This window comes from Triticum dicoccoides, chromosome 5B (genome assembly GCF_002162155.2).
Source record: "Triticum dicoccoides isolate Atlit2015 ecotype Zavitan chromosome 5B, WEW_v2.0, whole genome shotgun sequence".
Lineage (NCBI taxonomy): Eukaryota > Viridiplantae > Streptophyta > Magnoliopsida > Poales > Poaceae > Triticum > Triticum dicoccoides.
This window is the reverse complement of record NC_041389.1, coordinates 126,144,958-126,167,429: the sequence shown is the minus strand read 5'-3', so window position 1 is coordinate 126,167,429 and position 22,472 is coordinate 126,144,958. Positions and strand designations below refer to the sequence as shown.

At 42.3% G+C, this 22,472-nt stretch overlaps 2 protein-coding genes and 1 long non-coding RNA gene across 3 annotated transcripts; 2 read left to right on the top strand and 1 right to left on the bottom strand.

Annotated features, from left to right (window-relative positions):
- The first annotated feature begins 619 nt into the window (after nt 1-619).
- On the top strand, nt 620-9,599 carry LOC119307769. The gene is made up of 9 exons (XM_037583848.1): nt 620-802; nt 1,770-1,860; nt 2,000-3,204; nt 4,066-4,909; nt 5,339-5,830; nt 5,954-6,234; nt 6,597-6,692; nt 6,804-6,929; nt 7,307-9,599. The coding sequence occupies exons 1-9, from the start codon at nt 653-655 to the stop codon at nt 9,077-9,079; spliced, it is 5,058 nt and encodes a 1,685-aa protein (XP_037439745.1). The 5' UTR covers nt 620-652; the 3' UTR covers nt 9,080-9,599.
- A 1,220-nt stretch (nt 9,600-10,819) lies between these two features.
- LOC119307767 (L-type lectin-domain containing receptor kinase IX.1-like) lies at nt 10,820-13,160 on the top strand. Its single transcript, XM_037583847.1, has one exon. It carries the CDS (start codon nt 10,820-10,822, stop codon nt 12,995-12,997), a length of 2,178 nt encoding a protein of 725 aa, XP_037439744.1. The 3' UTR covers nt 12,998-13,160.
- Nucleotides 13,161-14,636: 1,476 nt separating this feature from the next.
- LOC119307768 lies at nt 14,637-19,334 on the bottom strand. The gene is made up of 4 exons (XR_005149516.1): nt 18,786-19,334; nt 18,449-18,497; nt 17,963-18,305; nt 14,637-17,823 (listed from the first exon to the last, which is right to left on the bottom strand). It is a non-coding gene; the product is annotated as an uncharacterized LOC119307768 (long non-coding RNA).
- Nucleotides 19,335-22,472: the final 3,138 nt, after the last annotated feature.

Here is a 22,472-nt window from a genome sequence, read left to right as displayed (position 1 = left end):
CTTCATTGACAATTTTTTGAACTTTCAATACCAGTTTTTTCGCCATGTCGTGCTTTCTATTTTTGGTGGCATGGCATAATTGGCACTTCCCTCACTTGCGATTGAATGCATTTTCTTTACCAATCTGGAGTAAATCACGTGCAAGCAAAAACTTTGGCTAGACTTGTCATTTCGTTCTTTCTATTTGTGGTTCCAATGACATATGGATTACGTACCAGTTTTGTCATTACCATGTTTTGATCATTACTTGCCGTGATGATCAAACGCAACAAGCCCCAAATGTCGCTAAAGATGATTTATTTGATCGTGACGATCAAACCAGACCGCCCATCCAGAAATCCGACGGTCATGAATCCTTCCCGTCTCTCCAGAAGACGAGAGAGGCGGGGACGAAGGTTCCGTGTCAAATCAGACGGCCTTCACAGCCAAGCAAAGGGCCAAAAGCAAAATGCTCTCCACGTTGGCAGATTCCGCGTCGATCACGTCTCGCTGTCCCGCCCTCGCCAACGGGGGCCCACAGCGCAGTCTCTCCGCCTCCACCCCAGCTCTCTCTATCTCTCTCGCGTTCGACTGGCTCCCTACAAAGACGAGGCGAGGACGGCGGAAACCGCCTCCCAAAACCCGCACCCGCTAAGCCCCTCCGCCCCCTCCCATGTCGGGCCCGCGCCCCGCCGCCGCGCCGAACCCTAGCTCCGCGTCGCCCTCCCCTCCCCCTCCCCCGGCGCCGGCCGCTGCCGTCGCGAGGGTCGCGGCCAGGGTGCGCGAGGAGGGCGAGGTCTCCTCCGGCCCCTCCGACGACGAGGTGAGACCCGCGTCCCCGTCGCTGCCCGTCTTACTCCCTCTCTTGGATCTAGCTGTTCGCGGTGCTCGGTGGAGTCGCGGCGAAGCAGTTGTAGCACTATCAGCAGCAGCTGCGCCCTAGTAGCTCGCCTTTGACTAACCTTCCGTAGGGTTTGACTTGTGGATTGAGTAGCCGAGACGTTCTCTTCTGTACGATCGGCCTGTATTGATGGATGTGCGGACTGCTGCGTGCGGTCGTAATCAAGGCCGCTGAGATCTAGCAGTAGGGCTTTGGGGGTGAGATAGATGCTGCTCACGACCTCATCACTTGGCTGTTGGAACAAGGGGGTAGGGTTTTGACACGAGCATGATTTGGTACGCCTCTGGGGGTTATGGTTGGAGCTGTCCTAAGTTCAACTGCTACTTAAGTGAAGCTGTACGTACAAATGATTAATGATTATTGACACGAGCATGATGTGATACCCCTTTGGGGTTATGGTTGTAGCCGTCCTAAGATCTACTGCTATTTAATTGAAGCTGTACGTACAAATGATTAGTACCAGTTATGCATCACATCGCTAGCGACATCGCCTCTGCTGTTACGGTTTAGGAAGTTCCGGTACATAATTGAAGCTGTATAAGAGCAATAACCGGTGTGAGTTGTGTGTTCTGTCACTATTGCCAACTCGGTGAGTTATATTTGGGCAGGATATTGCTATAATTGAAGCTGTATAAGAGCAATAATCTGTGTGAGTTGCATGCTCTGTCGCTATTGCCAATTGGTTGAGTTAGATTTGGGCAGGATGGTACTATAAATTGACGATGCTTTGGCTCTTATGAGTTTCTCGGGTCTACCTATGTACGTATTTGCGTATTAATTGCCTTTCCTATGTAGCATACTTTGTGCTGCTCGCGCATTTATCACCATCTCATGGAGCTTTGCGGCAGACATTTATAGCTTAGCTTATTTGTTCAAATGCTGTGAGCAGGCTCTGCAATCTCAGCTGTTAGCTCTATCCAATGCTGGGAAATATGTGCAGGCTGCTGCTCAAGTGACGTCGGCAACTTTCCCTGGTAAAGGTAAAATCTATTGCAGTTATTTGCTCTTCTTTGTATCGCTCATCTAGTTCCTTTGTTGCGTTCTTCAATTGTCCTGTGATTTCCTTTGCTGAAAGGATGCTTTCTTAAACTTATCCCACTGTTTGCCTTGATTTACCAGGAGGTAGTAGTTTGAGTCTCTCAAATGTTCTTCCACAGAAAACAGTTGCTCCAAGTTATAAGAAGACCTTGAGGGGGAATCAAGGGCAATTCAAACTTGGCACCAGTCGTAATCTTGCTTGGTTGAAACCTGTGCCAAGTGATAACTTGGTGATAAGTTTCTCTGATGATGATATTGAGACCGACTCTGGAATGTCAAAGCAAGCTGGAGGTAAAGGTAGCAAAGCCAGCACACAAGTTACACATAAACCTGGGATGAGTATGCAAACTAGACTTATGAGAGAGGAAGCACCCCAACAAAAGATCCGTGCTGCAAACATAGGATCCACGAAATGGTCTGCTAATCCACACACACTCAGAAACTCGGCGGCAGGTAGGGGCTCAGGTGCTACCTTTTCTAGAAGAGAGCCACCTATTTGTCAAGTTACACCTCTGAAGTCTTCCCAGAAGGATGGAACTGGTATGGGAGTAAAGTCAGCAGATGATAAGTTGGAAAGTTTGCGCCACAAAATTGCTGCTAGAGAAAATGAGTTGAAAGTTCAGAAAAGACCGATATCACCTGGTTTTGTGAAGGAAGCTGACTGCTCCACTGATCAGACAAGGCCACCTTTGGAGAAGATAGGCTTTGAAGCTTCCAACAGTGGTCGGCATGCTCACCTTGACGGTCCATTTGGACATGATGGCAGACCAGTTAAGAGGCTGAAGCCCAATCAGCAGTGCTTCGATAACCAAGTAGGAGGTGATTTGGTAACACTGGTAACACCTGGAAGTTCATTGGGAAATGATAATGTACAATCTTCTGAAAGAAGGGATCACATTGAAAATGGAATCACCATGAACTGTAAAGGTAATGAGACAGAACATGCCATCACAACAGAATCCTCAGATCAAATGCATACTGGTGGTACCGCTAAGAACCTTCTGTCATCAAAAAGTCACCACATGGTTCTACAAGATGGTGGCAACCATGCCATGGTTGAATGTCATAGCAAGCTTGCAGGGCCACCATTTACTAGCGAGCAACCTATGGCTGAAGATATCAGTGCTTTGGTTCCCGTTACTTCTGTACCAGCAGGGGCCAATGTAGACAGGTCATCTATTCATGTCAAGGACCATATTTTTTCTACCCAGGATTGGCAACAAGTAAAGCCTGTTGATACTTCAACTGTGTCAAATGAAAGGCTACACTTGCAGCCTGGAATGGAGGTTGGTTCAGCATTACCATCTTCTTACTAATTATTCTATTCCTATTTCGTTTATGTTGTACTTCCGAATATACTAAAAGAGTTTGGTTCCATTTACTACTAGTTCCAAAGTCAGTCATCAGGTATTTCACATGCCCTCCATTAGAAAGTGGGAAAGCTGGAGTTAATGATTCCTCTATTTTCAAAACACTACAATTGTATAATGTGATACATGAGAATAGATGCATTGACACTGAGAGACTACACTTCCGAATAATCAAGGGAACCCTGATCCATCACCAGCTTAATTCTTTTGCTTACCATGAAGTTTGGAACCCGTTGTAGTTTGCTGGTTGACACCTTTTCCCTTAACCTAGTAACGATAGCTTAAGTTTTAGGTGATATTTATATCCTTTTTATTAAGGTTTCGTTCATAAGAAAATTTGACTAGATTTGTATCTCAGTGAGGAAAATGCTAATCTGTATGGTACATATCTTTTTGCTCACTTGTCGCTCCTTCATGAATACTGGTTGTTTTTCGTTGCTTTGTTGGGCATACATCTAGTCAATTGATGAACTTTGGTAAATGCTTTGTAAAAAGGGTTAGCTAATGTTTTTCTGTCGCCCTTGCTTAAACCTGATGTCTGCAAGGTGCAGATATAAATCAAAATACTTTCTCTGAATTTCTCTAGAAGCTTCGGTCACTGAAATTCGATGGTCGATGCATTGCAGTTTCAGCTGCTATAATTTGTTCTGCAATTGTCTGGAAATGCCTTTTAAGTTTATTTTTGTTTAATAATATTGCCTATGATGACAACTGTAATCTATATATGGCAACCAAACAGAAGAGTAACTTGTCAATGTGGGCTTCTTATTTTGTCAGAATGCTGATCTCTTAAACCGGAGTGGCCAGGTGGGTATAAGAGGCCAGAACACAACATTGCTCTCTCTGCTTGAGATGGAGGAACTCCAAGACAGGGAGTTGGAGGTTGCTCAGGAGCATAGGCAAAAATGTGAAGTTGAAGAAAGAGAAGCTCTCAGAGCATATCGCAAAGCACAGAAAGCTTTAATTGAGGCCAATGAAAGATGTGCCATTCTTCGTGGAAAAAGAGAAGTTTGCTCTGCACAAGTCCATGGTTTGATTGCAGAGAATTCTTCTTTGGCGCAGTGTTCGAATATTCAGAATGCTGGACGTGGCTTTGTAATGCCGTCACTACTCAACTCTCAGTTCCATGCAGATCTTCAGATGCCCAAGATCCGTGGTGGTAGGTCTAGCAGTCCATACCAAGATGAAGCTCCTCAACAGCCGGTGGATAAGCACGAGGCACGCTCACGCCATTGTGATGAGCTTGCTGCTGGCATTGCTGATCCGAAATTTGCGAGTACTGTCCATGATAACAGTGAACCTTCACATTACAGGGAAGAGGATCTCCTGTTCTCTTCTAAGCGGGCTAGATCAGAATGCACTTCAAATCTGGAGAATGAGGAAACTATACATGCATATCTGGAGGAAAACAGAGAGCCTTCTGGTGATAACGGTCAGGACTATGAACTTTTAGAAGCTAATTTGAGGTCCAAATTGGTGCAAAAATTTGCAAGGAATCCACATCTGAATAACTCTGGAGAAGTCACTGAAGAACATGTAGAAGTAACGGAACAAGGCAAACAACCTGCAAATGTTGAACTTCAGTTACAGGATGCTGATGGGATTATGACAAATCCTGAAGGTTCACATTTCTTAACTTACCCAAGTCATTTGTATTCGTATAATCTATGGTTGCCATATGCTCTCCATTTAATGATGACCTGCATATGCGGTGAAACGTTGTCAATTGCTAGATATACCTTGCGGACATTTGTTGTTAAGTTAATTGATCAACTAGATAATGGTCAGGCAATCAGGTTATTAAAGTACCCACATGGTATAAATATGCTTTAGTACTCTTAATAAGAATGAGCTCTAAAGGATTTTGCCATTTTCTTTGTTGTGTTGTTGAGTAAGACTTGTTCTTTTGGCGCAGCATTTATGCATGAGAATTGAAAGAACTAACCGCCGGACATGTTCTTGTACACCCACTAAAGATGTCATACCTTTCTCTGGACTGCATGTATTCATGAATGATTGTTGAATTCATGTTTGGTACTTCATTGTGTAGGCACAGCGGAACTTGCAAATGATGGCGCTGATTGTGTTGAAAAGATGTCTGGACTATCTAATTCTAGTAATGCTCTTTCCATGGGCAACTGTGATCCTGAGGACAATATTTCCTCTCTTGGAGAATTATGCGCGCCATCGAGTGTGAATTCTCTCATTTTTCCTTCTTCAGCGCCACTAAATGCTGCTAAACACATCAAGTGGGTAGTCCATGGCTTCTGTAAAAATGATTCTATAACCAGTAATGTAGCATCTGATGCAACGGTAAGTGGACAGTATATGATACAAGACCGTGTTGAAGAGAATTTGAAGATGGTCTCAACAGCTACAAAGGATAAGGACATGGTGCACAGTGGGATTGATCCCTTCTGGCCCTTCTGCATGTTTGAGCTCCGAGGAAAGTGCAATGACGAAGAGTGTCAATGGCAGCATATTGAGAATCATGCTTGGAGAAAGTCAAATCACACAAAACTTGCCATGTCCTCTGTTTCAGGTTGTTTTATGTGCAACCAGTATATCCTGTTAATCACTTAATTTTAATGTATATCTGTTTGCCTTCCATATGCATTGTGCTTGGTGAAGGTTTGTCATTGATACCTGGAACTAATATATGTAGGTCGGAGTCCTTATGATCTGTTTCAGCATATTCTGCCAGTGCCAACATATCGTGTTGGTTCAAATCTTATTAGAGCCGATCTGAACTTAATGCAGTCGGTGCTGGCTAGCAGTATATGGCAATATTGGCAAAGGGGGTTTTGCGCTTCCTTTCCTTTACCTTTGTCAGTTCAGAGAGTTCTTCCATCAGATGCACCATTCTTACAAGCTGGTGATGGTTCGATTGCAGATTTTGATAGGAACAGACAGCTATCAAATTTGCGAATGCTGGATGGTAGGAAGGTGGGTGCCAGTAGAATCTGTTGTTCACCATTATCATCACATCAGCGGAAGTGGCATATATATCAGTATCTGGTTCTCCACACTGTTCTTATTCTTACGAGTGTGCTGCTTTGCCTGTTCTCATTTCCATACAGAATATCTGGAATTAGCTCAAAAAGTTTACAGTTGGAATGCTTTTATGCTCCTAGTGGACAAAAAAATAATAATTCAACTTGTTATTGACGATATTTAATCTATTCACATGCATTTCTTTTTCATATTTAATGTTTTAACATTTTTAGTTCCACACTTCCATTTACTAGTTCATTGCTTTCTGATCTGCTTATATTTTGATTAGTTTTATTTAACCTTTTGTTCTGTAGAATAAGATTGTACAGGGATCTGTTGATGTTGAGCTTTTCTTAGAGGCTGCACTTGGTTTATATTGTGGGAAAGTAAACAAACCTGACAGGCTCAAGGTGATCTTTGTATTGCTTACTGCTTAGGGACATGTTACACATTCTAAATGGTTCGATTTATTGACTTTCAGTTATTCAGCTTAGCTCTAATCTCGAACATGCATTCTACAGGCTCTTTTACTTCTAGCACGTTCCATTGAGGCTGATCCAAGCACAGTCATTCTGTGGGTGTTTTATCTTCATATTTACTATCAAAAGGATGAAGGTCTTGGGAAAGATGACATGTTTTCCCATGCGGTACACTGTTTCTCAACCTTTGCCATTTAAATTCGTTACACGAGACAAAATTATCATAGTAGGATCCATGAGCTACAGGTGCCTGTTAGTATTGGCTAGGTTGCATTTCTATTTTATCTACACGGGTGGTTCACCTTAGAGGTGCAAAACTAGTTTGTTGTTTCTTTTGAACCATTTTTTATTCTATCTGTAACTAAAGCCATTTATACTAGGTTCATTGGGCCCTCTCGTGTGACAAAAACACAAGTTCTTGTGTTGACCAAATCAAAATTTGTTATGGTATATTAGGCATTGAGTCCATATTTACATCCAATCTGTGCATGTTTGCTTCAGTTTCGTATCATCTGGTACCTAATATTATGTGTTTTTCCTTTTAGGTGCAACACAATGTTTACTCCTATGAATTATGGCTTATGTATATTAATAGTAGGTTGCGCTTTGATGACCGATTGGATGCTTATAACGATGCTCTGAGTATGCTCTGCCAAATGCCAGCTGATACTGACAATGAATTGAAAGATAGGAGTGCCTTCATCCTAGATATTTTCTTACAGATGATTTACTTCCTGTGCATGTCTGGAAATGTAGATAAGGCTATTTCTAGGATATATGGGATTCTACCTGCTGCAACCGCTGACTGCTCTGGCGAGAAGTTACTTTCGGATGCCATATCTTGCTTGACTGTGTCTGACAGATGCATATTTTGGATTTCATGCCTGTACATCTCAATTTATAGGAAGCTTCCAGAGGAAATATGCGATCAGATAGAATTTCCAAAAGATATACCTCACATGTTAGTATGGCATCCTATTGAACTTAGGGTAGATAACAGACGTCAGGTTACAGAACTATTGAAACATGTTGCTGATAAGATGTCTCTAGATATTAATGAGACTGTTAAAAATGGAGATCTGTCTTACCTGAAATTGTCACAATTCCTCGCTGTTAACCACATTAGTTGTTTAGCTGCTCTTGAAGGCTTGCAATCTTCTGTTGATATGCTGATGAAGTATATGAAGGAGTACCCAATGTGCCCCAATATTCTTCTTTTCGCAGCTCGGATATGTCAAAAGTATGGTACATGTCCTGGTCTGAAAGGGTTTGATGAGTTGCTCATGGATTGGCCTAAAGAGGTGCAAGGAGTTCAGTGTCTGTGGAATCAATATGCTGAGCATGCTTTGGCAGATAATATTGAGTTAGCTGAGAAGATTCTGGCTCGCTGGTTTGAAGAATATGGAAAAAATGGTAATCTCCATTCTAGTGCTGCTGTTTGTATGGCGGAAGTTGGTAATGAAGTGTCCGAACAACCACAAGAAGTTTGTTCTGGTCCATCTGCATCTGAAGATCAGGTCTATTGGTTGTTAAACCTCTCACTGTACAGGATGCTAGAGAACAACCTACAGGAAGCACAAGTTGCTGTGAACAAAGCATTGAAGTTGGCCCGAGGGGAGAGCTATGAGCACTGTTTAAGGGAGCATGCTGCAATTAACATGCTAGAGAGACCATCTTGTACAGACACTCAAGCTCGAGCTACCTTAAATCTGATCAGTGGTTATCTTGCAGACCTTCGGAACTTACCTGTGAAGGAACTGCTGTCTCGGAGGTTTATCCAAAATGTTAAGAAGCATAAGCTTAGGCAGTTGATAGATGACACTATAGGTCCAGCTTCTGCAGATTCTTCAGTGATAAACTCAACCCTTGAGGTGTGCTATGGCCAGTCCCTCCTTCCAGAAAAAATAGGCGGAGTAAAATACCTTGTGGATTTTGTTGAATCAGTTATGGAGGTTCTTCCTGCAAACTACAGCCTAGCTCTGGCAGTTGGCGCATTTGTGGTTAAACATTACAAGGGTGCTGACCCTACCTCGATGGGCACCAGGTTCTGGGCAAGTTCTGTTCTGATCAATGCCATTTTCCGTGCTGTACCCGTCGCACCAGAATCAGTATGGATAGAAGGTGCCAATCTCCTGGAGGAACTGCAGGCTGCTGAGACGGTGAAGCGGTTTCACCAGCAGGCAACATCAGTGTACCCCTTCTCATTCAAGCTGTGGCATGCTTACTTGACTGCCTGCAAGGCCAGTGGAAGCAACACGGATAGCATCACAGAAGCCGCTAGGCAACGAGGCATCGAGCTGAATGTAATGCCACCCTAGTTTTGCCCCTTTGATCTGAAGCTGTGGAATTATCCAGGTGGAAGCTGTAGTTTAGTGTTGTGCTTACTGGAAGTGACGTAGATACATGGAATCGGTGGTGGGATTGACAACCAGGTGGAGGCTGTAGCTAGTGTTGTCTGTTTACTGCAAGGGACATGGCATATATGGAGATGATGTTGGTGGTGATGATGACGATGGAGTTGTTTTCTTTTTGTTTTGGGCAGGCAGTTCATGGCGATGAGACCAGATCCGGTTGGCAGGTTGATGGTGAAGGATACCAGGCACACACACACACACACTATATATATATATATATATATATATATATGGCTTACTGGCTTGCTTACCACCCTACACAGAGGGGCGTTTCTTTTTGGCCGACTTGAGAACGATGTTGAAGGCAGATTTCTTTGTCTTTCAGTTTTAGTCTTGGTTTCCGCTGTTGACGTGTATGACCCGTAACTGTTGTTTTAAATCGCCATCGTCGATGGATATGAATGAGAATTTTTGTTTATCGCTACCGTGTGCTTTTTATTTGCAGACCTATTCTGTGATCTGTTTTACTCATCATGACCTGCGATTTGAAAAGAGATTATGCCTTATATTTAGCCTGTTTGGAGTCCCTCCGCTCCCGTAGAGTATGTTCCGCTACTTGTCATGTTTAACTACCTGCTCCCAAGTAGTGTTGATCTAAACGCTCTTATATTTCTTTACGAAGGGAGTAACAAATAAACAAATGAAAAAGATGAGAAAAGGTTGAGTGCGTCGAAGCGCTTTGTTGAACGGCCATTAAACCTGTATACGCTGGTCACTTCGTCTTGTGCAACCACTTGGTGCACGGTCAGAGCCGTGCACATCCGATGCATTCTGGACGATTTCGAGACGATGCAGCACATCAAGCCATCCATGCCTAGTCTAAAAGTGAACATCACCGTTGAATCCTCCCATCGTCCAAAGTTTGGCTGGAAAGTGTTGTCCATAAAGTGATTCCGTAATTTCTTTCTTGTGCTATATCATGCACTAACTTTGTGCGTTCCCGTGGTGACCATTTCAAATTTGACCGTAACAACTGACTAGTCCACTAAGATTTTAGGGATCCAACATAGAGACTAGCTCAGCTACGCGCCGTCGATGATCTTGGGCCGGCCGTCGAAGATCTTGGGGCGGCGACCGGAGGTCAAGTTGCTGGCAGTCTAAACACATTTTAATATTAAATACATCCGTGTCTAGATAAATCTAGGCGGCTGCGTCCAAGGAAGAAAGAGTCTAGCGATGGGCAGCCCGGGGGCGGCTGCGTCAAGGAACAATGAGACCTAGCGAAGGGCAGCCGGGCTGCTGGGGCGGCTGCGTCCAAACAATGACGTACAGTTCTGATATGGGGCTTGAAATTGATGCTATGAATCATTACAATTATAACATCACAAGAAAGGACAAATCTACCCTAACAGCTAATTACCAACATATCCTAGAGAGGGAAAAATTAGGGATCGGTAATGACCATTGGATCAATTATATACTACCCATCATTTTCAGTAGTATGATGTATTGTAAAAAGCCTCAACATTTTTAGTACGGAGGTAGTATAGTAGTCGTATTTTTTTCTGCGAGTGAGTAGTAGTGGAGTAGTAAACTAGTAGTAATAATAAGTCGAATCCCCGGCAAGCGTGAAATGTCCATGAGCTATATACATCTCCCCTTGTTTTCTAGTGCTCAAGCCTCCTCCTTGGCAAACACCAAGCGATGGGCTCCCGTCGTCGTCCCAGTCTCACCACCTTAGTCCTGGTGCTCCTCTGCCTCTACCATGCGCCGCGCATGGCCCTGTCGCTCTCCTTCAATCTCAACTTCTCGGACCCCGGCGTCCCCAACCGCGGCGCGTCCATCAACTTGGCCGGCCAAGCGTCCCTCAGCTCGTCCACCCTCGAGCTGACGACGAACACAAGCGATGCACACATCCAGTACAGCACCGGCCGGGCGTCGTACGTGGACAAAGTGCCGCTATGGAACAGCGCCACCGGCGAGACGGCTAGCTTCACCACCACCTTCTCCTTCCGGATCACCCCGGACAGGGACAGCCCGTCCAACGCCGGCGACGGGATGGCCTTCTTCCTCGGCCATTTCCCTTCGGTGATCCCGCCCAAGAGCGAGGGCGGCAGCCTCGCCCTCCTCCCCGGCCTCACCAACGGCACAGGCGACAGCCGGATCGTCGCCGTCGAGTTCGACACTTTCCTAAACCCGCAGAACGCCGACATGAACGGGAACCACATCGGCATCGACGTCAACTCCGTCAACTCCACGGCGTCCACGGACACGACGACCAGCCCGGGCAGGAACCTGACGTCCTCGCACGTTATGACCGCCACTGTCAAGTACCACAATGGCTCCAAGTTGCTGGCAGTTGATCTCCTAATCGACGACGCCCTGTACCAGGTCAATGCAACCATTGACCTGAGAAGGTATCTGCCGGAGGAGGTTGCTATCGGCTTCTCGGCGGCCACTGGCTGGGCCGCCGAGCTGCACGAGATACTATCATGGTCATTCAGCTCCACTCTGCAGCTGGGATCCCGATTGGAATCCAACAAGGAAGCACCTCCGCCGGCTCAACTTCCTCCTCCAACCAGCAGCAAGCACAAAATGTTGGTGGTGACCCTACTGTCCGTAGTGGTTCCGCTGCTATTTCTGCTGGTATGTGTGGCCATGATAACGATATGGCGGCGACACCAGAAAAGAAGATCAAAAAGAGCAAATGGAGACAGCAGTAGTGATAGCGACGACGAAGAGCACTGTGTCGACAGAGCTGACCTCGAGAGAGGTGTGGCTGCCGGTGGCCCCAAACGGTACACGTACCACGAGCTCGTCGCTGCAACAAGCAACTTCGCGGAGGAGGAGAAGCTCGGGCGAGGCGGCTTCGGTAGCGTTTACCAAGGCCACCTCACGCTCGCCGTCGCCGGTGGTGACCAAGAGCGTCGCGCGGTGGCGGTAAAGATGTTGTCAGCAGAGTCGTCGGCGCAGGGGAGAAAGGAGTTCGAGGCAGAGGTAAGAATCATCAGCAGGCTGAAGCATCGCAACCTTGTGCAGCTGCTGGGTTGGTGCGACAGCCGCAAGGGGCTCCTGCTTGTCTACGAGCTCGTCGCGGAGGGCAGTCTCGACAAGCATCTCTACAGCAAAGATGGATTCCTGACATGGCCACAGAGGTACAAGATCATCCTCGGCCTGGGATCCGCGCTGCGCTACCTCCACGGAGAGTGGGAGCAGAGCGTCGTCCACGGCGACATCAAGCCGAGCAACATCATGCTCGACTCCTCGCACTGCACCAAGCTGGGGGACTTCGGCCTGGCCCGGCTCGTGGACCACGGCACGGGATTACTGCAGACCACCAAGGCCGTGCTCGGCACCGCCGGGTACATCGACCCGGAGTTCGTCAACACGCGCCGGCCCAGCACAGAGTCCGACGTGTATAGCTTCGGCGTCGTCCTCCTGGAGATCGTCTCCGGCCGGCGGCCCGTGGTTGAAACCGCGGAGATATCCTTCACGCTGCTCAGGTGGGTGTGGAGCCTGTACGGCAGGGACGCGGTCCTTGACGCGGCGGATGAGCGGCTGAGGGGCGACGAGGGCGACGAGTGGTGGATGGAGCGGGTGCTCGTCGTCGGGCTCTGGTGCGCGCACCCGGACAGGAGCGAGCGGCCGTCTGTCGCACAGGCCATGAATATCCTTCAGTCCGAGGAGGCGAGGCTGCCGGCGCTCCCCCTCCATATGTACAGGACCGTGCCGGAACTTGAGTCATCCGGCCGGAACAGGGCGTTCTCCCCCGACGTCACCGATTGCGTCGGCTCTTCTTTGGTCAACACCGTCGACGCCACTCTTTCTTCCGACTCGTCCCCGATCGCGTTGCTACGACGTTCCAAGGATCTAGCTAATTGATTGATTTCCTGTTGCGTCGCGCGCTGCGTTGAGGGACCTCGACTGGAAACAAAAACTGGGTCAGTCGATTTTAGACCTGCCCTTTATTTCAGATCAAACGACAAAAGCAAAACCACAGTGTTAACAGAATTGACTGACCCAAATTCTGGGTCAGTCGATTACGATCTTATGGCCCAGCCCAACTTTGTTTCTGTTTCATTTTGTTCAACGCGAATTGAAAACACACAATGGGCTGGTCAAAAGCGGACCCGTTAACCCATGACAAGAAAAACCCCAGCTACACTCGAATACATCTGGTCACATTGCTGCACAGATCCCTATGGACCATTCCTTTCCTTCCCTTCACGTCTCCTTTCTCCTCTCCTCGGGTGATGCCGCCGCCATCATGAATGGCAACTAGAGGTCAGATCCAGAAGGACACAGAGGAGGAAATCCCAAAGGACGACTAAAAGAGAAGAAGCAGGAAGAACAATCCACAAAGTTTCTCATCACGGTATATATTTCATCTCACCTCCAGATGCCTACATGATTCATCCAAATTTGTATTTGTATTCTCCAAATTTGAAATTTGAATGCCTGGATCCAAAAAAATGACTTAGGAAACACGCAGAGTTGGTAGTTAAACTCGAAATCCATAGCCGTATTCTAATGGCTGGAAGCTTAGGGACAGAACATTACCAAAAGAGAAATTATTGCCCTGCAGAACTGAAATTCCTCAACATCACATTTGGAAACCATTAACGGATTCAAATCCATTTACATGCATGACAAAAAAAAAACAGAAATGGTTCAAGTTGAACTTCAGAAATCTTGCATATCAAAAGGCACCTGCTAGAAAAACTTAATAAATGAGCTATACTTTCTATTTTACAACATGGAGTAAGCTATACTTAAGAAATCTTACATATCAACTTAAGAAGCCATGCATATCAGCTATACTTTCTATTTTACAACATTTCAACATTACCTGGAGATATGCAGAAACCTTTTTGTAAATGTTCTCATCCAGTTTTGAAAATCAATGCGTAAATCACATAAATTTGATTAAGGAAATCACGGAACTAGTAATAATACAAACATGAATTATAGGAGGCCTATTACCCTACCTGAAGAAAAAATCAAAAGCAAAAGAAAAAACAAAAATACACATCAATTTTAATGGAACTAACTGTCTTTAATTGCACATGCAGGGTTCAGAAATTGCGCAAAGTCAATGTCGGCAACAATATCTACAGGCTTGACTAAATCATTTTCCAAACAAGAATAACAAGAGAGTAGGAATCTGGAATATGAAAGCATCAATTTTGATTGACGTGGCAACCAACCATTGTTACTATGACTTATTGGACTACCATGATGTTTATTATATAAACAATTTCTTATGCAGGCTTCATAATTTGCAAAAGTACAAGATCATCAAGAACAACGACAGTGTGGATAAAAAAAGTATTATCAACATGGTAAGAACGAGTAAAATCAAAATGAATGCAGAGACACAACTACTTCACATGCAGTGAAGCCATTTTTCTGCGAGTACTACTGTCATTTACCTTCAAATAAACATGCTAGTCATGAGAAAATTCCATTTGTAGGTTACAAATGTTGCACAAGTTCGAGGTCGGCAACAACAACTGCACAGGGGAGTAAATGAAAATGTCAACAAGGTTAAATCAAAGTTCATTCACAAACACTGCTAGAAAGCTTGGCATTGAAGGCATTTTGCCCCTATTGCAACCATTAATACTCCGATTAACTATCCAACATATATGGCCATCATGTGAAAATTCCATATGAAGTGTACTAAAGTTGCACAAGATCGATGTCAGCTACAAAAGCTACATGAGTAGCAAATCCAAATGTTTTACAGGAGCAAAGGGACCAAAACTTCAGATTATCTTAGCTAAAAAAATAGATTACTAATGCAATGAAATTCTTATGCAGGTGCCAAAAATTACACACATGGAATACTAGAAACTGGAAAGTCAATATAAAAATTGTTGTGATTGGAGAATAATAAGATTTTTGGAAAATTGCATTTGCAGGTCTCAGAAGTTGCACAAATGGATAGTGAGCAACTAGGACATTAAGGGATAGAAAATCATATTGTAATTAACAACAAGGTATGCAACACTATTACAACAACATTAGTAGACGTCAAAATAATAATAAAAAATTCAATTGCATTCCTCTTTTTTGGGCATCAAATGGCATTGAAACTATGACTCGTATATTCATTATGATAAAAAAATGCAGGAAACAGAAGGTGCAAAGTTTGGAGATCAAGATTTGCAACTACAAGTGGGGTAAGTACCACACAATCTCAAGTAAGGAGGTGCCACAAATGACTCTAATGAGCCATCTTAATACTGACAACATCTCAGTACCAATTGCAAGCTTCAGTTCTCTATTAAAATGCAGATACAGAAAGGAGGAAGTTGATGAATCAACAGATAACCAAATGAGACAAGATGGTTCTAGATAGACCATACAATGCAGATCCAGAACAATCGAGAAGTTCAAAAATTAGTTGAGGACTAAAGAATAGGAATGTTATTGAAGCAATCAGAAGCAAGTAGAATTTTACAAAGACAAAGAAGAAAAGGAGATAAGAAGTACAAACAAGATTCCAGGAGCAGAAATAATCATTTACATACTCTAAGTGTTATGCTAGTCAGAAAAACTTGTAATAGCTAAGTGAGAACTTGTAATTTAAGGAATAGTCGTCACGGAAGTTAAACTCTACATAAATAAATAAAACTATGTTTAAATCTGTTGATACATTGTTTGCGACGTTACATGTGAACTATGAACGCAATCATAACTGTGCATTGCAGAAATGAATTTGAACGAACTGAGAATGACCAAAATACATACAGATACAGGTAGAGTGTACTCCCTCCGTCCTTTAAAGAGTGTACTTCCAACTTTGTTGGAGGGTCAAACTATTTCAAAGTTTGACCGAGTTTGTGCAAAAATATATCAATGTTTGTGAAATCAAATAGGTACTCCTTGCTCAGTGTACAGAGCAAGGTGTACGTACTACTTTAGCAAGGTGACCCTAACATTGGAGGGTACTACTTTAGTGATCTAAACGCTCTTATATTAGTTTACAGAGGGAGTAGCTAATTGATTGATTTCCTGTTGCCTTCCCATTGTTGATTGTTCTTGAGATAGCCACGCCGAGCGGTCGTCAGGTGTGCATTGACAGCTACAATTATTTTGAAGTACTGGCCGCTACACTGATGCCGAGCAGAGTGATTCATGGTCGGATTAATTTGGTTCATGATTTCGCTGGATTAACTTCTCTGGTCGATCTTGTATGTACCAACCGTGGATATTGTCGGATATTCGGGGTATTGCATGTATTCTCTCTTTCCTCTTGAACTAGATTCCCTTGGCCCATGGCCCCATGCTATCACCTCTTCGACACAAATTACACAATAAACAAATATGTCACCATAACCTTTAAATAAATTTGTGCAAATTTAAATTTGTTTATGTATTTGAATTTCTCACGGCCAGCCCTACGAAACTAGTACAATATATTCCAAATTAAATTGTGAGCCCCAGATAAAATTAAACTGTGCATGGCTCAAAACAAGTTACATAAACTTTCATCAATGTTCAGACAAGTTGTTTATAAAGTTCTTCTGTTCCAAATACATTTTCTAGCAAAGTTTTTTCTTTAATATTTCTAACAAAGTGCAGACCCACTAATAAGAAAATTCTTCAACTCCTGATACTGTTTATTTAGCCCTTTACAGCAAAAATGAGAAGTTCTTCACTCCTTCCAGCAAAGTACACTAATTTAATGAAATGGTTATAAAAAGTTCTTTAGAATCTGAAATTAAAATTCAAGTAGGGAGTTAAAAAAATTCTACCACGAGACATCACATTCAGTTGAGGTCTTACATTGGGTCACTCTGTTTTGGCTGAGTCAAAAAATTCTTAAGAAGCTCTCTAATTCAAATCTTTTAATTAACTATGCCCTAATTTTAAAGCTCTCTCATTCGAGTAAGATATTCGATTTTTGAATTGGCACACATTTTGACTGGGTCAACAATTTCTCAAATCAATCGACAACAACTAGCCTATAAAAACGTGTCATTCCGCGTACCCTCTCATCACCTAAAAAAAGGCATCAACTTGTGATACTGTAGCACCAATATAGTTTATGGAACCAACGATGTAGAAATTTCTCCATATAGTTATGGGTTGATTAACATATAACATAGAATCACACCACAAAAGGCACGTGAAAACACCGCATTATCTATACCTACTAATAAAAGAAACTAGATGATACCCCGCGCGTTGCTGCGGTAACCTTGCTAAATAAATGTATAAATAGCTGCTACAAAATGAAATAAAATCAATGCAAAGCAAATGTAAAGTTTCCTCAGTTTATTCATTTAAAAAATTAAAAACATGAAGCATGTAACGAAATGGTGTATACAAAGTGCAAAGAAATAGTTAACGAAATTTCATTTTCTTTCAAGAAGGAAAACATTAACTACATACATATTCTCCGACCATTCAACACACACGTCGTCCATGATAACTTCAAAAAAATGCCACATATTATCTTAAATAAGGTATTCATCTGGATAACAAATTTGGAGCCAATAAAGCGAAACTGAACATGCAAGCAAGAGAACAATACACATATTGTTAGTACATAAGCTGATTTCTTAAGTGGGCTCACTATACGCCCAAACAAAATATTACCAAAGCAACATTCAAGAAATAGTTTTTCTCATACTGATCAAGTCCCTCTTAACTCAGTCCACACTATTATCATTCTTGCCAACCATCGCCCTCTTTTTCTATGATAGAAAAAAGATACTCGCATAAGTATCATTGTTTTCTTTTCTTTTTTGCAGGTGAGAAATATCATTATTGATGGGAGAAAATGTCTTCACATGCATTTGCGTGTGTAAGCAAAACATCAATCAACAACCATACCTTCGACTATGAAATTTAGTCAATTCTGGATGCGCACTCCATATCCCCAGCATAAAGCTAGTGTCACAGTACCTGAAAGACATGAAATATGCATGTTATGATTAGAGAATCGACTTGACTTGCTCCAGGCATAAAACTAATATGAAAATTGTTAGCTTCCAGAAAATGGTGGACTTAAAATGTGAGAAGTCAATAAATACAACATGATTTGAGGAGGGGCGGTTGGCTGTTGATATGGCTGCATGAATATTTCTTTTCATGATTTACAACACCATGGACGAAGGAGAAATTTGATGTTCATCAGCATATAATGTGAATATTTCCGTGCATATGTTATTGATTCCTGGATATAAAAATAATAATAGGTGGCATTAGGACAAAGATGTCAGTGGATACAAAAGATATAAATGGTGTGTGTAATAAGTTGTTACGAAGGACATAGGACTTTTCAAATTTGGGTAGCAGATCGATGGGCAGCATACATACCAAATATTGCAGGATAGTTGTGGAGACCACAATTCAAGCGGAAGGAATCCTATATGACAATGAAGTAGAGAACCGTTGTCACACTAACATAGTAACATGTGAAAATAAAACAAACAAACAATAAACTGAAACGGTTGACAAAAATCTAGTCTATGTGTTGAACACGTTAATATGATTACCCATGAAAAAGAGGAACACATGTTGATATATATACATAAACATGCCAACTTATAATTCCAAGTTTAAATATATCTGGAAATTACTTGCCTATGTACAATTGGTTGAAACGTTTAAGTATTTATCCCTAACAAATAACCTGTGTAGAAACTTCACCCACCTTTTTTAGTATGACATTTTAGCAAATAATTGATGTGCTTGCCAGCAAGCAAGAACCTGAAAATAAAAAAGGCCACTTGGCATCTTTTACCAATCTGACGGATGCTTAGACAATCTGAAGTTAATAGGTGAATAAATAAATTGTATTACAGGGGGCCTTCAACATGGAGGATGTGAAGAATTAGCCAACCGCAAGTCTAAATGAGATATGATGAAATCTTAAGACCTGCATGTTTTCACTCAATCGAGCGGGGATTCAGATTTGCAGGAGCATGTGTTAAATCAATCAAATTTTGGTACTGTACGTCAGTTCGTGGCACCGGCAACCGGCGGAGGAGCGTCGATCGCGGCGACGGCGGCTGGCCGGCAGAGCCTCGGGCGTGGCGGCGGCTAACCGGGAGACTGGCCTGGAAGCGACCAGCGTGGCGGCGGCTGGCCGCGGAACGGAGCCGACGGCTGGTCTTGGGATTGGGCAGGGAGCACCGGTCGTGGCGGCGGCTGGACGGGGAAGCATAAGGAATGCAACGTGGAATAGGCTAAGAACGGGTCCTAATCCCCACCAACAATCAAAAAGCCCAGCCCACCGACGAAAGCTTGGCTCGGATAGCTCAGCGCACACAGGACACACGAAACGTTATTTTCCACTTAGCGGTGGCAGCCCCCCGTAAATTTCATCACCTCCTGATCGGACGGTTGTAGATTGCGGTGCTATACTACATCAACAGCTAGAATAATTCAGATGACGTGGCTCGCTATGGATGCAGAGAAATAAGGTAGTGGGGATCTCCTATTTAGATATAGTAGATAGGTATTCTTAGTCTGTCCTGCTATTTTATAGAAAACCCCCAGATTTTTCTTACATTAAACCCGCAGTAGATATAAAATATTTTTTTAAAATACTCATATCTTCTTAACCATAACTCCAAATTTAACATGTTATATATGAATTTTGATTAAAAAATATGTAGAATCTGAATATATATGTTGTTATTTTACCTGTTAACAATTTAAGAAAATACAATCTAAGTTAGTGATTATGGTGCAATCTTAATCAATAATGCATTATCCGTCTTTCTTTCATATCGGTAGTGATTCGGATAGGGGATGAACATGTTGAAATAGAATACATGCGGAATCTTGAATTGCATTTTTCTAGGCTAAGACCAGATTTGTTTGGGTCGTAGCTACAAATTCTCGGATTATAGACCACTTTTCGTGAATTAAGAGCGTGTGGTATTTTTTTCTCCCGTTGCAACGCACGGGCCTTTTTGCTAGTAAGTAAAAAAAAATACTCTCCATCATCTCCCACACTCACCAAACCTAATATTCCTCAGTTTCAAAATGTAAGTTGTATCAGTTTTTTAAGTCAATTTTCTTTAACTTAGACCAAGTTCAGAGCCAAAATATCGACATCCATAATATTAATTAAATAAGTATGAAAATTTTATTTCATGATGAATCTAATTATACCGATTCAACATTATAGATATTGATACATTTCTCTATAAATTTGATCAAACTTAAAAAATTTGACTTAAAAATCACCACAAATTTTGAAACAAAGGGAGTAAAAAAAGATATATGAAAACCCAACAGCACCAACAGCGCAACAAAGAGCCACCAATCCTTTTACTTCTTACTTATTCGGCACCTCACTCAAGCCTATTCACCAGCACTCACATATACAAGATTGACCAAGGAGAAAACATGCGTGCATCAATTTTTCTCTTCAACACCAGCGACGGAAGCATGCACACACCAAAATACGAAGTGCATATCAGAAGAAAAAATATCTTAGGTGCTACGGCCCGTAGCACAAATCCATGATACAAACAACAAAATTTGCATGAGCGGGAGATACTTGTGGAGGTCGGCCTCAAAGGAAGCAGTGAAGGGGACAAAGGAGAAGGCGCAGAGGAGGAGGCGTGGTGGTAGTAGGTGATAGGGTATCGCGACAGAGGAGGCATGCGAGGAGTTAGGGGCGGACGGTGGCAGCACCAGATCTCAAGGCTCCCTAGCTGTGGCTGCATGGGAGAAATGAAGGAGTTTTACGCAAAAGCATGAAGCAGAGTGGCGGGTGTCTTTTTTGCAAGAGTGCGACAACTAGCCTCACACCCGTTATATGTAGATCGAACGGTCAAATTTTTTGGATGACACGTGCACCAACATCACCAATAGAGAGTAGAGATATGGCAACTTCGATAGGTATTCTTTTTTCCTTGTATGGGAAATTATCATACCACAAGATGCCTAGATGGCATCTCTTTCATTCCCAAGACACTGTTGACAACACACGGCAAATCATTTTGAACTATCATGATATCTGGTATCATTAAGGTGACAATTAGGTTGCACAAAATAAATCACAATCCATCAATTAGCGGCAATAAGGTGGAAAGTTCAACCTACTTATACTTTTTACGCTCATTTGCCACAATCTCTTTATAAATTTGCCATTGAAAAGAACTAATGTACTTGCCATGCTAGAAATTATAATTTTTCTCAATAATCTACTTGCCATGACTTTGCATAGGCAAATTGTTTGCCATCAGTTGTGTATACAATTTTTAAAAAACATGGCAAGTTTGCGATATGCTTTGTGTTCACTTTCTTTTACATTGCTTCTTTTGCCATGGATCATGGCAATTTTCTTTTGTACTGCTCACATGGCAAATTCAGATTTTTTTCCCAACTGTATTTTCTTTCTTTGTATCACATCGCAAATCATTCACTAGCTTGCTATGTGCCCATTTTACAAAAAAAGTCCCAAAACTTGCCATGTCTTTTTTAGATAACAAATTTTCCTAACACGTTCCATGTGTGGACTGCAAATTTCCTAAATTTGCAATCACTTTTCAAAGAACACAAATTATATATTTGTCTTGAGTCCTTTTTCAAAGCCCCCCAAAAGTTGCCATGTGTTTTTTTAGATAAGATTTTCCTTAATTTTTGCCATGTGCCCCATTGCAAGTTCCTAAAATTTCCATCATGTTCAAAGTACAAAATCCCGAAGTTTGCCATCTTATCCACAAGAATAAAATCCATAATTTTGCCATGTGATCATAAAAAAATTCAAAAAAATTGCCACGTGTTTTTAGAGAACAAACTCGTAAATGTGCAGTTTTTTTTCAACCGCGGCAAACTATGTTGATATTGTATACCCTTTTTGCTATTTTATTATAATAAACATGGCAATTTTCATATGTTGTCATTACTTGTGCATGGCAAAATAAAGAGCGGACGTTTTGACACAAGACATGGCAATTTTTGTAAAGCAACATGGCAAATTTTTGGCAAAACTACATGGCAAGTTTTGTTGTACCACGACATTTTTTTTTCTTTTTCTTATTCATGATGGCAATTTTTATTTGTTTTACCATGGAAAATAATATTTTTGGACCATGGCACATTTCTTTTTTTATTTACATTTTCATGATGGAAGATTTATTTGCTGTACCATGGTAATTATATTTTGTTCACCATGGAAAATTATAATTTTGGACCATGGTAAATTTCTATTTTTCTTAATTTTATTGATGAAAAATTTACCGCGGCAATTTCCATGGTACATGAAACAAACATTGTTTTTAAGTTTTATTTTTAATGTTATTTAGAGATGGCATTTTTTGTTTCTCACGCATGGCAATTTGGCAGTTTGATAAGGCCGACTTATGTTCAAACATACCCC